The sequence below is a fragment of the Thunnus thynnus genome, chromosome 23 (assembly GCF_963924715.1).
Source record: "Thunnus thynnus chromosome 23, fThuThy2.1, whole genome shotgun sequence".
NCBI classification, from domain to species: domain Eukaryota; kingdom Metazoa; phylum Chordata; class Actinopteri; order Scombriformes; family Scombridae; genus Thunnus; species Thunnus thynnus.
In genome coordinates this window covers 4125240-4140924 of record NC_089539.1, presented here as the reverse complement: position 1 = coordinate 4140924, position 15685 = coordinate 4125240, and the positions used below count along the sequence as shown (strand labels likewise).

Sequence of the window (15685 nt, the reverse complement as noted above, 5' to 3'; positions counted from 1 at the left end):
AGGAGGAATGATTACAGCAAGAAAAACCTTTTTCAATGTTCACTTAGGTACCTGACTGTTGTTTTAAGACAGACTTGAAAAATAATGAACCTGTCCTTCAATATCTGGGCATTGTTTATGGAGAGAAACACTGCTCTTGTTTTTCAAATGCAATTTCAACGTATTTTTTCAAAGCTGTAAGCAGTAGCCACAGTAATAAGGTTTTTTTTAATTAATACTGTATTATTGTTCAGGTGAACTGCCCCCTAAACTACAGTTTGGTTAGAGCTTAATTATATGGGAAACTATAACGAGAAGATTTTATGTTTTCTTATGACGGACATGCAAGATTTGACTTGGTAGTTACATTATATTGTATTGCACTGCATACTTTATATAAACAAAACAAAACAAAACAGGGTGTACTGTCTCTTTAAGGGCCGTCACTGCTCGCTTCTCGCTAGCCTCCCGCTGCTTGTTATTTTCTGCAACAAGATGGCTGTCGTTCCAGAGAGCAGAGTCCTCACTTTCAGCGTTTTTAAATGGAGCTCTTACTCCTCTACATATTTACCTGAGTGAGTAACGCACATGTTAGATGTCCCGGCGTTTGCATGAGGTTCTGTATTTACAGGTGGTCTTTTACGGCCTCAGTGCACCAGTGTTTCTGCCAGCCGGCCTGACTGGCCTAGCTCGTCTGCGATACGATCCACCTAGCGTTAGCTCAGTCAGCGGCGCTGGGGGCGTTTGGTTTCGGTGTCAGAACCGCTCGGTCGTCATGATGCTCCTGAACTAATGAAAGGTTCTTGGTAAACAGCAGCGTTTCAAGAATTACATGACATATTAGATGACGTTATACATTTCGTTTTAACCTGTAGTTAATTTCTAGTGTCAAATATAATATTTAATATGTAGGAATGTGTTTCTTGTTCGCTGTCACTCTGTCATAGCTGTTTATTTTAAATGTAAACTTATGTATTCTTCTTTTCTGAAGAGCTTGTTTTGGATCAGCAGTCCTCAATACTTCCATACCACTAATTGTAACAAACCCATTGCAACCTCAGACTAAAGAATTGTCAAAACACTTTAACATTTTTGAATTTGATTCAAGAATGTGCAATCTGGCGTCCTAGTATGTCAAAAACGAGCGTCCACGTTAGCTACGAGTAGGTAACTAGCTGCTGTTATCTAACCAAAAGCTCTGCTTTAGCAACAAAAGCTAATCGGCTTGTTTACCCACTAACTACCTGAAACTGGTGGAACATACTGTCAAACTCCATGTTCGCATATATAAGTAAACACTCTGAATAAATAAATAAATAGGGAGTGAAGTTATTATAGTTTTACAACATTCGCCTGTTGCTGGTTTAGCTCCTAATTTAGCTGACGTTAACGTCAGTCAGCTAACAACAGTCAGATAATGCTTTTATCATTTAATGGAGTCATTGCACCTGCTAGCACAATCTAGCTGCAGATGCATTGCATAAACAGTTGTGTTATATGATTCCTCCACCTTCACAGCGAGGTTACACACAAACAAAAACACACTCCTGTTTGTTGTGATTCCTGTGTCAGAAGTTAAATGTAATGTTATCTGCTGTGTATCAAGTTTTGTTGCTGCTGTGATAAATAAACTATCTCTCTCTCTCTGTTTTTTTTAGGAATATCTTAGTTGACAAACCTAATGATCAGTCTTCCAGGTGGTCCTCTGAGAGCAACTATCCTCCTCAGGTAAGTCTGCTGCTGTTGATACAACCTGTCTCTTCCTGTGACTTCACTGTTCCAGATGGAGACTGACGTGGAACGGCAGTTTGCCACGACTGCTGTTTGTTCACTGCTTTGTACAGGGGAAAAAAATAATCTGCCAGATACCTGGATGAGAGATGATAAATTGCAGGAGAAAGAGCCTCGGGAGACGTGGGAAGTATGGACAGTGTATCTGGTATCAAGATCAAATTATGAAGTTCAGGTGCAACTGTAGGTTGTTTTTTCTATACTACATGTGTTGTGCAATAGAACTATTACTATTGGTTTATTTACAGACATTTTTTTAACCTTTTATGGGGAAGTTTCACCGAAAGCAGTGCTGATGTTATGTTAACAGTTTCCAGTTAAGTTTTCTGGTTTCTCCACAAGCCCTTATCGACTCTTTGACATCTTAAACTACAAAGACAGTTGTAGATTTTGTGCGGTGAAAATCATCTTTGAGGTGACAGTTCAAGCGTTTGGGCGGACTGTAGCTCTGATCTGCTACTCTGCTGTCACAACTTTCAATGCCTGAACTCTTTGTGCTGCACATGCACGCATGTAAAAATCAGAAATCAATTAGAAACCTACCTTCGCCTTGTGAACCAGGTTTCTCCTTTATATGGCGTTTTAAGAATTCAAGTTACTGCAAAAAACGAGCTGTAATCTGGTTACATAAGTGCATGTAACCGCATTGAGGGACTGCTAATTACAAGTTTTGTCTTGTGCACCCAGCCATAATCACTGCTATGAATGCAGTACATAAATTAACATTGGCTTAAACACCATGAAGATTTTAACTGTTAAAACATGTGAATGTGTGCAAAGTTGGCGCAGCATTATTTGTGCATCCTTGCAGATGTATGTGTGCTGAATTTCCTCACAGTTTGGTTGTATTTTTGTATTTATTATTATTTAGCAGCTGTCAGAGCAGCAGTTTAGAGTGTTGGCATTATTTCATTTGATTCATGTATTTAAGAAATACCTTATTTACTTGGAGTACAAAAAGCACATGGCTAAATGTATAATTAAAGCTCTAAGTGTGGGGGGAAAAAGAGGTTGTAAGCTAAATAAGTAATCAGTTATTGATCATGAATTGGTTGAAGACTGATTAAAGAAGTCAGTGAAAATTTGCATATCTCACCGCCGCAGAGGCTTTCTCTGTTGTCTACTGTTAGCGCCCACCCAGGTCTGTCGAAGTATCTACCTTCCTCATACAATGAAGCACTTGTTTGTCATTGTGTCTCTTGAACCTGTTGACCCGCTGCAGCAGCAACACTGTGGCAGTCTGTGTTAAATCTGAAAGTTTGTCACATGACAAGAGGAAATGAAGCCTGTCAAAACAATGGTTAACCACTTTCTAGTCGCCTTGAGCATGTCAGTCACAATATGTACCAGGTTGCTTTAGCAGCACTGCGTAGTAAACAAGAGTACAACATACAAATCTAGTGACGTTTTTACATCCAAGCTTAACTCGCAGCATAATTTTGTAATTATGTTTTGAATTAAAGCAGAAATGCGTAACACTCCTTCATCACAGCATCTCAACAGTAAAGATCTTTTGTCTTAAATGTAGTAAACTGATTGGAACTAATATCTTTAGGCTGTGGACTCTCGGTGAGACTAAACAAGCAATTTGAAGGAAATTGTGATGAACAATCGTCAAATTAACCAATAATGAAGATTAGCCTTAGTTGCAGGCTTAACTGGCAAACAAGACTAACATTACAAGTGAGACTATGTAAGTTTTGAAGAAATAACACATTCTCTCTCTTACACATGAAAAGTTGAATTCATAAGTTTCATAAAAACACACCCTTGCACTATTCAACACACTCATACACAGTGGAGACTATTGGAAGTTAGTATTTAGCAAGCTATTAGCAATTACTACAAAACTTCAGTAGTTGTATGTAATGGTGAATTGTTCTTTTTTACACTTTGGATTTCTATGGATTAACAAACAAAATATAAGTGGTTGATTAGTGAGCTTTCGAGGTGCTTTTAAGAGGATTGTTCTACCTTTGGACAGAGCCAGGCTACTTGTTTCCAGTGTTTGTTCTAAGCTAAGCTAACCTGCTGTTGGCTGTAGCTTTATATTTAACAGACAAATATGAGAGTGGTATTGATCTTCTCATCTTACTTTCCACCAGAAAGTGAAAAAGTGAATTTCCCAAAATATAGGCATGTCTGGAAACCAAATTGTTGGTTTTGGCTTCAGAAAACCAGATCATCCTACCAAGTCACCGTATCCCATAGTTACAATATGCTTGAGTAAGGGGACTAAGGGGAGGGGACTGGAGCAGAGTTCACTAGACCAGTGGGGTGATGCATCGAAGATGGAACCAATGGAAATTGATCTCATTAATCTAATGTTTCACAGATTAACTCCCGATGTCGGTTCTCATATTGAACCAGTCCAGTAATATGATCTAAACTGTAGCACAGTAGACGGGAAAATCAAACGGTTATGATAGCTGGTTGTTTCTCTCCAATCAACCAGTTAAAACAGAGCGTGTGTCAAATTACTGACAAGGATCTGTAAATGATGTCCTTGAACATCTGAGTCATTTCAGGAGCTTGATGGGAGGATCAGGCTGTTGCTCACATGTTGACTCATGACAAACTGGGTCGATGGTGAAAGTGCAAGATCAATGCCTGACAGATGAGTCAAAAATCACCAGAGCTGCTTTTATCTTTTATTGAACATAAAGGTTGAAAATTTTATGCAGGAAAAAATTCCATGAATAACATCAGTGTTGTTATGAAAGTTAAACTCCAGATGAATACTGATAAAGCCTCAGCATGGATTGAATATTTGCATTTTCTGTGAGTGGAAGTGAAAACGTCGGTGTGTGTGCGTGGGGTTTGTCAAATGCCTGTTTTTCCAGTGACACATTTAATCAATGTTCCGGCCTGTGGTCTCCTCTCGTTCTGGCCTAATGGCTACTGGTGATTTGTCAGTAGATGTCCCGGCTTGTTAGAGCACCAACGACATGTGGATGCGGCTCATAGATCGTATGTAATGGCACTTACCTGACGCAGTAGATTGACCTGCTGTAGTCGTTTAGATAATGAGCAAATCTTTTCACAGCGGCTGGCCCCGCTATAAGCACAAGCAATTTCCTCAGTCCTCCACACACACTAATGGCATCATAACTCTCCTCTCTGCTTTCAGCTCTTCTCATGTCTCCTCTCTCTCTGCTCCATCTCTTCTCCTTCAGTTTTTAATCTTGAAATTGGAAAGGCCGGCAATCGTTCAGAGCATCACCTTCGGGAAATATGAGAAGACTCACGTCTGCAACCTGAAGAAATTCAAAGTGTTCGGTGGGATGAGTGAAGAAAACATGACAGAGCTTTTGTCCAGGTGAGATGGAGCCGCTTATGCAAGTCCCATCCAAAAAAAAAAATGTTTGTTTTTTGTGATTATTGCAACAGGAAAGACTGAACTTGCAACAGCTTTAATGGAGAAAGTGCAATGCAATTTGCAACGTTTTAGTTATCTTGTATCTTTTTTTGGAGCTCGTTGGGATAATGTACAGTCTGGGCGTACGAGCAGCCTTAGGAAACAATTTCAGGGAATATAAAGTCTCATAAACGGCAAAGCATCTGCAAGGGAGTTGCTTTATTGAGATGTAGGATTGATTTTGCTGGCCTCATAGCACTGCTTCAGTAAAATACGTTTACTGAATCAGTATCGGCTCAGAGATACTGACCTTATGAAGAGGATTGGATGTTGAACAGATGTGACTAACAACATTTATGAAGACACTGTAAAATGTGGATAAAGTAAATAAATATATAAAAATACACAATAAATAAAAAATCAGTTACATTCAGTCATGGTGGGCTGGTACCTCAAAAACATTTGCATTTCTTGTTCTGAATCGGATGATATTATACAGAAAATAACAGTTAAAAGCAAAGTCTGCAAGCCCCTTTCAGCTCTCTTTTGGTCAAAATTGCATACTTTAGTCAGATGGGTTGAATTTGCTTTTAATTTTTGTGGTTACAAATTCCTGAAAGAACTGAACTTCATAAAAAAAAAAAACACCAATGAAAACCTAATTCTTTTGTATTGGTAAGTTGAAATAATGGACAGAATAGTAAGTTGTTCAGTGAGATGTGTTTTGAAGACTCCAGAGTTAAAATGATGTTTTCCTACACATACACCAGCTCTGTCGATACCTGGTGGTTGGAAACTACCGCCATTTATATCTTTTCTCTCGAGCTGAAACTGTTGATCGCTGCCGTCGAAGCGTTTCAAGAAAAAATTGTTGCAATTATTCTGATAATCAGTTCATTGTTGAAATAATTGTTCTTGCAAAATTACCAAACATAACCCAGTTTCAACTTCTACATTGTGAGGATTTGCTGCTTTTCTTTTTCTTACATTATAGTCACTTTAAAACTTTTGAGTTCTGGGACTTTTAGTTTAGGCATTATTCATTTTTTTTCAGACTTTGTATAGACCAAAAGATTCATTTAGTTTAGTTTAGTTTAGATTAATCTATAATGAAATTACTAATTATTAAAGTTCCCTTCCATCCAAAAATGTGTTCTTGTTCCTCTGGTGTAATGTATGAGCTTCACTGTGCAGAATGATGTAAGCGCAGACTTTGTTTTCACTTTCATCTGCTGAAAGTGGAAAGTTTCTCTGCGCTCAATGAAAATCTGATAGTAAGGGGCGGGCTTACGAGCATGATTTGTAACATCACAACTAGTATGGAGCCAATCACGGTGCAGTAACTTGCACAAGTGTGATGTGGAAACTTGAAGCCTCCAGAATATTTGCGTATTCATATGTGTTTTTAAGATTTGAATGTGATAATTATACTCTATTGTGGAAAAAACTCATCAGACACGCATCATTGTTCCAAGCAGAGTGTTTTTATATGCTTTAGCACATGTCTTGAGGGGATCTCTAATAATAATTGTTAATTGCAGCCCTATTAGAACTGCGTGTGTGTGTGGAAAATAGTAAGTATTGGAGCTTGTTGGGGGTGTTCTTTCAATTTGACAGTTTTGTGTGGAAATATTACAGGAATCAGCCCTTTTTTTAATTTTTTTTATTTTTGTTGCAACTGCAGGGAATCTCAGTAATTGGTGAATCACGCTGTCTGGTTAATCATCCAGTTTGACTACATTACCAGACAGCCTGTTTGGTCAAGAAGTGACAGATCATAGGTGCCAGCTGCCAAAGTGACAAATTAAGTTTGGTTGATTGCCAGAGTTGGAAGACGATCTGAAATTTAACAGCATATGGACGTGCTTGGCATCTCAACCCAGCAATATAATTTGGGAAATGGCTGCATCATTTCCATTCTCTCTCTTTTTTTTGTTTTTTTTTCCTCTCTCTGCCAGTGGCCTTAAGAACGACTACAACAAGGAAACGTTCACCTTAAAGCACAAGATCGACGAGCAGATGTTTCCCTGCCGATTTGTCAAAATAGGTGAGATTTGATTTTTGGTTTTGACGAGTCCATGTGGTCTCTGCTGGTCTTTAGAAACAAAAGACATGGAGATCATATCCGTGTTTTAAAGCTGTTCTCTTCTTCTCAGTGCCTCTGATGTCTTGGGGTCCTAGTTTTAACTTCAGCATCTGGTACATTGAGCTGCATGGTATTGAAGATCCTGATGTGGTGCAGCCCTGCCTTAACTGGTACAGCAAGGTAAGCGCTGGAAAAACCTGGAGGTTTGATACTTGAGTACTGATAGAGTGGATTACAGATTCAACAGGCCTGAATCTCAAGTCCAATCACTCCCACAGATTGTTTTCTTTGGTCAGTCCAGAGTGAACCTTTTTGTATGTTTGGTAGTTTGAGTTCACACAGCTTAATTACAACCAAACCAGGGACTGTAAATGAAAACCACATGGACGAAGCAGACTTTCATCAACTTCTCATCATCTGTTCCCAGACCTTTTTAAACGTAGTCGATCAAGATGAACTCAGTCTGAAATCCTTTGTGTAATTTATTTATTACAGTTAAGAATACATCAAGAGATGATTGAACATGTGCATCATGTAAAATTGCCGTTTGACCCCAGTTCACGTTGTTACACTTTCCAAGCCTTAGGTAACTCCAGGCAAGATGAAAGCAAAAATCCATCCACTTATTCCTCATGAAACTTCACATTTGTCTGTTTTCTGTTGTGGGATTTAATGATAGTAACTTTATTTACACTGATGGAAACACAACCATCTCTTTATCAAAACCAAAACTATGTATTTTTTGATATGTTATGAAGGTATTCCTACAAAAAAACCCTTAAAATTTAACACAATATAACTTCTAACATGCATCATTGTTGTCTTGAAGGATAAATCTTGGTTATTACAGCTTATTTTCATAGTTTTGCTCATAATTGTGGTAGGAATAACATGACACACCGATTTGTTGAGATCTAAGAATGTGAAAGTCATTCAAAGGACAGAACATGTGTGGACTCAAGCTGTAATAAACTTGAAATATCCTTTTACACAGCTGCGCAGGAACTTTCCACAAATAAAAAAAATCACTGTATACAAAGTTATAATTAGCATCGAGGTTAAATACTTCTGCTGTTACTGTCAGCGCTGTGATTCAGTAGATCAGGCAGAAGGTTGAGCTCATAACGGACTCGTGATTGTACTCGTGTCTGTGGCCTTTGCAGTACAGAGAACAGGAAGCCATCCGCCTTTGCCTCAAGCACTTCCGGCAGCATAACTACACAGAGGCCTTCGAGTCACTTCAGAAGAAGACCCGGATAGCGTTGGAGCACCCCATGCTCACCCACCTGCACGACCGGCTGGTGCTGCAAGGAGATTTCGACGCCTGTGAGGAGCTCATAGACAAAGCTGTGAGAGGTATAGCCCTCGTTCCAGAGGTCAAATCAAAATCCGTTTTTATCTGTTTTTTTTGGGGGGTTTTTTTTGATTGTACTAATGGTGAATTTGCCGTATGTGATGCTCTTCTCTCCTCACTAGACGGTTTGTTTAACCAGTATATCAGCCAGCAGGAGTACAAGCCCAGGTGGAGTCAGATCATCCCGAAATGCAACAAAGGTACAAGCGCCCAAGAAATCAACCGAGACGACATGAACAGTGAGAGACCATCTTTTCAAGGGGGGGAAACTTCCCCAATCCGTCAATCAAACATTTCAGTACAGTGTGACAGCTTTGTAGCTAAAACAACGCCGCCTTCCTTTTTTTTGTGTGTTGCTCCCCCCCCTCCCCTCGCCCTCGCCCTCTGCTCCTCCCATCGTCCACCCATCCCACACGATCCTCTCACTCTCTCTGCTTTCCTCCGCGTCATCTTCCATCTCCGATGTTCACACACGCCCTCCCTCTTCTCTCCTCCTCCTCCCTCTCCTCTTCCGCAGGTGACGGCGACGACAACAGGCCAGGGATGAGAGGAGGGCATCAAATGGTCATTGACGTCCAGACTGGTGAGACCCACGCAGCCAGTGTTGTGACTTGGCAGCTTAACCGGCACTATGAGTCATATCCTCCCACACAGACTCAGAACTCCAAGCTCTATTACTGTTTAATCAAATTAACCCCCCCTTCCCGGCCCGCCCACCTCCAGCCCTTTTTCCTCTGAAACGAAACTGTCCCGAGGGTATTTCTTTTTTTTAAGAGTACATAAATCACAACTTGAGTTTTGACAGAGACACACAACAATTGTTTTTTTTTTTTTTTCTTTCCTCTCTCTGGTGTCGGCGGTGGTGGTGGTGGTGGTGGTGGTGGTGTACTTTCCCGCTGGCCATCTGAAAGACAAAAGCCTGCATTGTGTGTGTGTGGTGTGTGTGTGTGTGCGCGAGAGAGAGAGAGAAAAAGTGATGCAGTGTCTGCAACTTGTGTCAGAACTGAGAGAAGGCATTGCATCCCTCTGGTCTGTCTCAGCAAGCAAACACTGACTTCTGTGTTATGGTAGCAGAACTGGATAGATGTTGATACAGGAGTTAGATTTTCTTCCTGTTTGGCAAGATCCCAAATCATTTCTTGTCTTGCCCGGATCCAGTTGTTTGTGTGCTCTCTCGGGGGCTTGTATCACCAAGTAAGTTCAGGCTCTCTTCGGTTTACCTGCTTTGCTGAGACTAACATTGGTGATCCAGGATAACTGGTGTCATGAAGCTGGTTAATCAACTGGCTCAGTTAAGTTTGGGCCGGCTACTGGCATGTACACGTGAAAGAGTTCTTAATTACATGCAACCTCATCAGAACCATGCATGGAGTACACAGAAAGAATAAAAAGCTGTAGTAACACTAGGAATTAATATCCAAATATTAAAAGTGAGGTAATATGATATATAAATAAGTGTAGGTATTACTATGCATGTCTGTTAAAATCCATCTGGTATTTTCAACATGCTCGGTAGTGTGGAATGAGTGTTTTTGCTTTATCCATGACGATCTGTTAAGATTATGTGATACACTTAAAGTTAAAGGTAGTAAGACTGTTTCTGCTGCCAAAGGAGAGAGGAGAAGAAAAAAAACCTAATGTTATTCTAGGCTGCAGTAATGCAATAAAAGTATAAAAGATATCTATCTATCATGTAGAGAATGAAAGAAATGTAATGCAACTTCGCAGTGTCATTTATTGTTGTAAATTGTTGTTTGTTAGACGCTCTGAAAACCAGACTGGACACATGGAAAGCCTTGAACAGCAAAGTAATTCTACTCATCCATAAAGCATCTACTGTATCATAAACTCAGTCCTTATTTCCCTTCACCGTATAGGGCACCATATAGGTTACCACGGTGATATAATGCAGTTAAAATAGATCCAGCTTCATGATACCAGGAAAGCCTGAGATAAACCTAAACTTATCTCACTTTGTGATACAGCCCTCTGATCCCATGTAGAGCCTCTGTAATTATTTTCTGATTTTGATTATTAACACGTCTCAACACAAGGCGGGACTTTTCAATGTCTAGGTTCACCTCTACCTCCTAAACCCATCAGCCACACATACGGTCAGCGCGTCCTTAACATCAGGAGGGGCGTGATCTCTAATAGCGCTTTGCTTTGAAACACCACAGCACACATTTATGCAAAAAATGAAATCTTAATGACTAAAAATGCAATAAATACAATTTCTATGATCCAGTGGCCAAAACAAACCTATTCTTAATAATTACCAGTGACTCACTGAATACTTCGTGGCTTTCGCAACTCATTTTCCAGCCGGTTTTCTGTTTTGGAATGGTAACAGTAATGGCATAACTTAGTTCCTCCTACACAAGTCTGTGATACGATTGCAATTTCCCATAACTCCCATCAGCTTGAGCCGCAGTGGCCTGTGTTTGACCCAGACAGTGTTTACATATCAGAGATCAGTAAGCTGCTTAATTAGAGACGCAACACAAATGTGTCGAAAAAGAGGTAAAACACCGCAATATTTATGTGTCTTTTAACACCGTACCCTCGTCACTGAGTAATTTCCAGATGTGTTTCGGAATATTGTTGATGGTTGGGAAAGCTACACTCTTAACACAGATGGAGACTTTGGAATTTGAGCAGCAGAAAGTGAGCGTTGCGATCTGCATGCTTGGGTTTGCGGTCGGTCCAAGCGTTCCTGATGGATTGTGTCATCTATATAACACCTGATCAATTTCTGATCAGTTATTGTTAACTCCTGGAACATTTGCTTTGTAAAATGCTCATTAAAACACTGCAGCAGTTTCCTTATGCACAGCCATGTGAGTGAATGAATCAGGGAAAAAGCACTTTTGGTTGCCAAAAAAAAAACCCAGAGAGAGAGGAGAAATCCTATTCAGCAACCCTTTAACTACAGCACCACACTCCTCTCACTGTTGTCTTCATACAAACCACTGTTGGATACTTTTCAAAGATACTGTTTGAAGGAAAGCTGTGATACAGAGTTGTCCAGCTTTCATCTGAATAGTTTTAGTCATTTTAATGCAGGTTTACAGTGGATCAAGTGTTCACTGTGCAGCTGTAGTATGTAGGTTAAATAAATACAGCAATTTTAAACTTTGTCTTGGCACAGCTACAGAATTAAAAGACTCAGATCAGGGTCAAAAAACGATCGGACTATAAAAAAAGTCAGCTCTTGTCAGTTTGCCACTTGTTGAGCAATGTTTGTGCCTACAGAGACCGTGTACCTGTTTGGGGGCTGGGATGGAACGCAGGACCTGGCTGACTTCTGGGCTTACAGTGTTCAGGAGAACCAGTGGGCCTGCATCTCCAGGGACACTGAGAAAGAGGTGAGAGGAGGGGGGCCAAAGAGTGTTATTGTAAAACTTAAGTAAAGCTGGTCACTGAGAAAGATTCCTGTATGTACCAAATCATTTTTATATCTATGTAGTATTGAAAAAAAAATGTGGGAAAGTACCAAAATGCTTTCTCATTAACACCCTCTTTCCTCTGTCAACTTTGATCCTGTTTTAGTATTTTGAGCATGAAACAGTTTTTTTTTTTTATAGAACAGTCTTTATAGTTAGAAAGCCAGATTGCATTTTAAATGTTAAGCAGAAGCTGGTTTACCTTCTGGCGCAGTGCTGCTCTCATCTAATGTTGACAGAATTCAGGAGGAAGTTCTGTTTTTAATTAACATTTAGGAGTGCGATAGAGCTTACTTGTCAGTATGATTTATAGTTTTCATCAGTGCCTCAAACTCTTAATGAGTTCAGGAACAATATGTTCCAACGGGTCTTTCTTTTGCCCTCTTCGTAACATATAGACTATCAACTATAGCAGACCTTTGTATGAAATAATTTATTTGCATAACATCCCAACTGCTGTTCAGGAATCTCCAGCCATAGCTACCCAGTCATCAGGACAGGTTATTGACTGGTTATGTTAGTGAATACAAATGTTAAACAGCTGAACAGATGCCTGTCTGTATCTGTGTATCACTCAGAGCGGTCCCAGCGCTCGCTCCTGCCACAAGATGTGCATCGACTCCCAGCAGCGTCAGATCTACACACTGGGTCGCTACCTCGACTCCAGCGTCAGGAACAGTAAGTCTCTGAAGAGCGACTTCTACCGCTACGACATCGACGCCAACACCTGGACGCTACTCAGCGAGGACACGTCAGCTGACGGAGGGCCAAAGCTGGTGTTTGACCATCAGGTAGCTAAAAATGATTTTATTTGAATAGCTTGTCTTGAGATGTAAAGTATATGATTCTATTTAGTGTTATTATTTGAGTAGTACATAATAGTACATAATACAGATTAGAATTTGCAAAAGTATATATGCCGTTCATTTATAATTCCATTCAAAATGAATGAAGAAGAGTTTTATGACACAGATGCGGGGCTACGAGCATACATTTAATCCTTCAACACAAATAGTGGAAACCAGGAACTCATCCTGCTGCCCTTCACTTCCTCCACTAAACCTCTGTCTGAACTCGCCTGCTTCCTTTTTCCTACATCCCTCGTCCCCCTCGCCCTCTGCCCTTCCTGCAGATGTGCATGGACTCGGAGAAGCATATGATCTACACATTCGGCGGTCGAATCCTGACGTGTAACGGCAGCGTGGAGGACAGCCGGACGTCAGAGCCCCAGTTCAGTGGCCTCTACGCTTACCACTGTCAGGCGGGGACGTGGAGCCTCCTGCGGGAAGACTCGTGTAATGCCGGGCCAGAGGACGTCCAGTCCCGCATCGGACACTGCATGCTCTTCCACACTGTGAGTCCACGTTTTGAGGCTATTTCTGTTGCTGTGTGAATAATCCCGCTTATTTTATTAAAGCTTAAATGTTCATCATAATTTCTTTTTTTTTTTTTAAATTTCTCCTCCATCGCTCTCTTCTCAAAACAGAGAAACCGCTGTCTCTATGTGTTTGGGGGTCAGAGGTCAAAGACGTACCTCAATGATTTCTTCAGCTACGATGTGGACGGAGACCACGTAGAGATCATATCAGACGGCACCAAGAAGGACTCGGGCATGGGTGAGATTTATGATCTGTCATATATTTCCCCTGATTTTTTTTTTTTTTTCTCTGCGTAGGATTAAATATCAAGGAAATTCCAGCACTCATTTTGGAAAGGTTAATTTAAATATTTGACATGATAACCTTTAAAACCTTTCCAAATTGATAACAAAACTGCATTTGTAAAAAGAAACTGGTTGGTCTGTGGAGGAATTTGTGCACTCATATATCTTTATGATTTTATGGGGGCATTATGAGTTATTATTGTGCACAACTCCAACATGAAATGATTCGTCCATAGACATAACTCATATTAGAGTAGGTATAACAATAGGGAAATAGTCCTCCTTGTTGGCCACACAAGAGAGGTCAATTAGAATTATGTTTGTTATTAATCTTAATTATGATTTTGCGAGGGTATAAGGGCTTTTAAGGATAAGTGACTGAGATGCAAACACAAGAAACACATTTATTACTAACACTACAGCTACAAGTACTAAACACTACAACATTTTACAAACATGCATGATGCAGAGTTATCTATTGTGTAGTTGGTATGAGAGACCTGATAAAACCTGATTACAAATGCACCAGGGTTTAAGCAAGTTGATGAAGGTTTTGTACAAATACTTGCTTGCTCCCTGGGGTTGGCTTCTTGTGGAGAATGGAGTGAGGAGCCGGAGTCTGGATCTTGTAATGATGTGTGAGTTGGCTGGATTTGTAAAGTTCCCATTGGAAGAGCGCTCTTGGGTTTATGCTCTCCTAGTCTTGATCCTTAACTCATGACTCTAGATTCTGAGGTTTCACCTCCTATTATTCTGAATCACATCTTCAGACTGGCAGGATGCAAGCTTTCCACCGGCGTGGCGGAAAGTAAGAAGGCAAAGACAAAAGTAAGAAGAAACTAGCAACCAGCAAAAAGCAGCCAAGAGTTTCAGATAACACACTGTTGTAAAGTTTCGGTCTGCCCACTCAGAAGGTGCATCCTGGCCAATCCCAGGGTTGCAGAGTCAGTCCCCCTCCTGTCTACAGACAGGCGGGTACAATTTCTAATTTTGCATTTTAGTAGCTTTAGTGTTCTGAAAGTGAACCAAGCAGAATGATACCAAACATGATGTAAGTGTTATCAAGCATGATTGAATTATGTTGGTGGTAGATTTCTTGGCTTAAAGGCAGTGGAATAAAAGTCTAACTAAAGCACATAATGACACACACATGATATACACACATCTATCAGCCTACAATATTAAGTCTACATGTTAGAGCTTGTGTGTGTGTGTGTGTGTGTGTCCACATGTTTGATGTGGAGTATTCTGTTAAATGTCTGTGTCTGTATGTCACTGGAGCATGGCATATCGTGCAGCATGTGCCTTATGCTGGTTTGTACAGTGAACAGTTGTTTTGTTGATCATTTAAGTCTTAGAGGTCAGAGTTCACAGTAAGATTAAAGTTGGTGCCAGCTTGTCTGTGTGTGTGACTGGCTCTTAGAGGTGAGTTATGATAGCCATCGGTGGGGCTCGTTTCTCCAAGTGGGGTGTGAATTGGTCTTTCCATCTTGCTGGCTCCTGTAGCTTTAAGGAGAAAAGGTGGTTTGGGTCAGTGGTCTGGTTTGGTGACAGTGCAGGAGATGGGCTGTTCTGTATCTGAGCCTTTCTGTTTGCAGGAGGTTGTTTGGATGCTCTGGTCAGTGAGGAGTTTAGGACTCTCACCTATATATTATCGGCCAGTAGTCCTGGGATGTTGAAGAAATAGCTGGTCTGTTGTTTGAGGCTTGTACTGTTTGCTAAATTGTAACTTTCCATAGCAACCATTGAGAGTACTTTCATTTTCCCTGCTGAAGTAATTCTTTGATCAGTTATGAAATGAATGTCAAACTGATTCCAGGCATTCAGATCTTCCCACTTTCTTTGTAAACGATGTCATTTTGTGTGTGTGTGTCTGTCATAGGCTACTTTCAAAGACAAATTTCAGACTAATGACCAGTTGGGGACGGCATGTCCAACTGGGGACAAAAGCCATGTCCATCTGGTAAAAGCTGGTTTTTGGGTCAGTGGTTAAGGTTAGGGTAAGTCT

At 40.5% G+C, this 15685-nt stretch overlaps 1 protein-coding gene across 2 annotated transcripts in view; it reads left to right on the top strand.

Moving 5' to 3' along the window:
* The first annotated feature begins 403 nt into the window (after nucleotides 1-403).
* mkln1 (muskelin 1, intracellular mediator containing kelch motifs) overlaps nucleotides 404-15685 on the top strand; it is a 30937-nt gene continuing 15655 nt past the window's right edge. The window contains exons 1-12 of one of the 2 annotated variants that reach the window (XM_067581497.1): nucleotides 404-554; nucleotides 1638-1707; nucleotides 4947-5089; nucleotides 7087-7175; nucleotides 7285-7394; nucleotides 8378-8570; nucleotides 8691-8768; nucleotides 9086-9151; nucleotides 11824-11936; nucleotides 12593-12805; nucleotides 13147-13368; nucleotides 13501-13630. In XM_067581497.1, coding sequence (XP_067437598.1) covers nucleotides 475-554; nucleotides 1638-1707; nucleotides 4947-5089; nucleotides 7087-7175; nucleotides 7285-7394; nucleotides 8378-8570; nucleotides 8691-8768; nucleotides 9086-9151; nucleotides 11824-11936; nucleotides 12593-12805; nucleotides 13147-13368; nucleotides 13501-13630 — 1507 coding nt within the window. In that variant the 5' untranslated portion in view covers nucleotides 404-474. Of the gene's footprint in view, nucleotides 555-1637; nucleotides 1708-4946; nucleotides 5090-7086; nucleotides 7176-7284; nucleotides 7395-8377; nucleotides 8571-8690; nucleotides 8808-9085; nucleotides 9152-11823; nucleotides 11937-12592; nucleotides 12806-13146; nucleotides 13369-13500; nucleotides 13631-15685 lie in introns of both variants that reach the window. The other variant, XM_067581496.1, reaches the window with a different exon arrangement.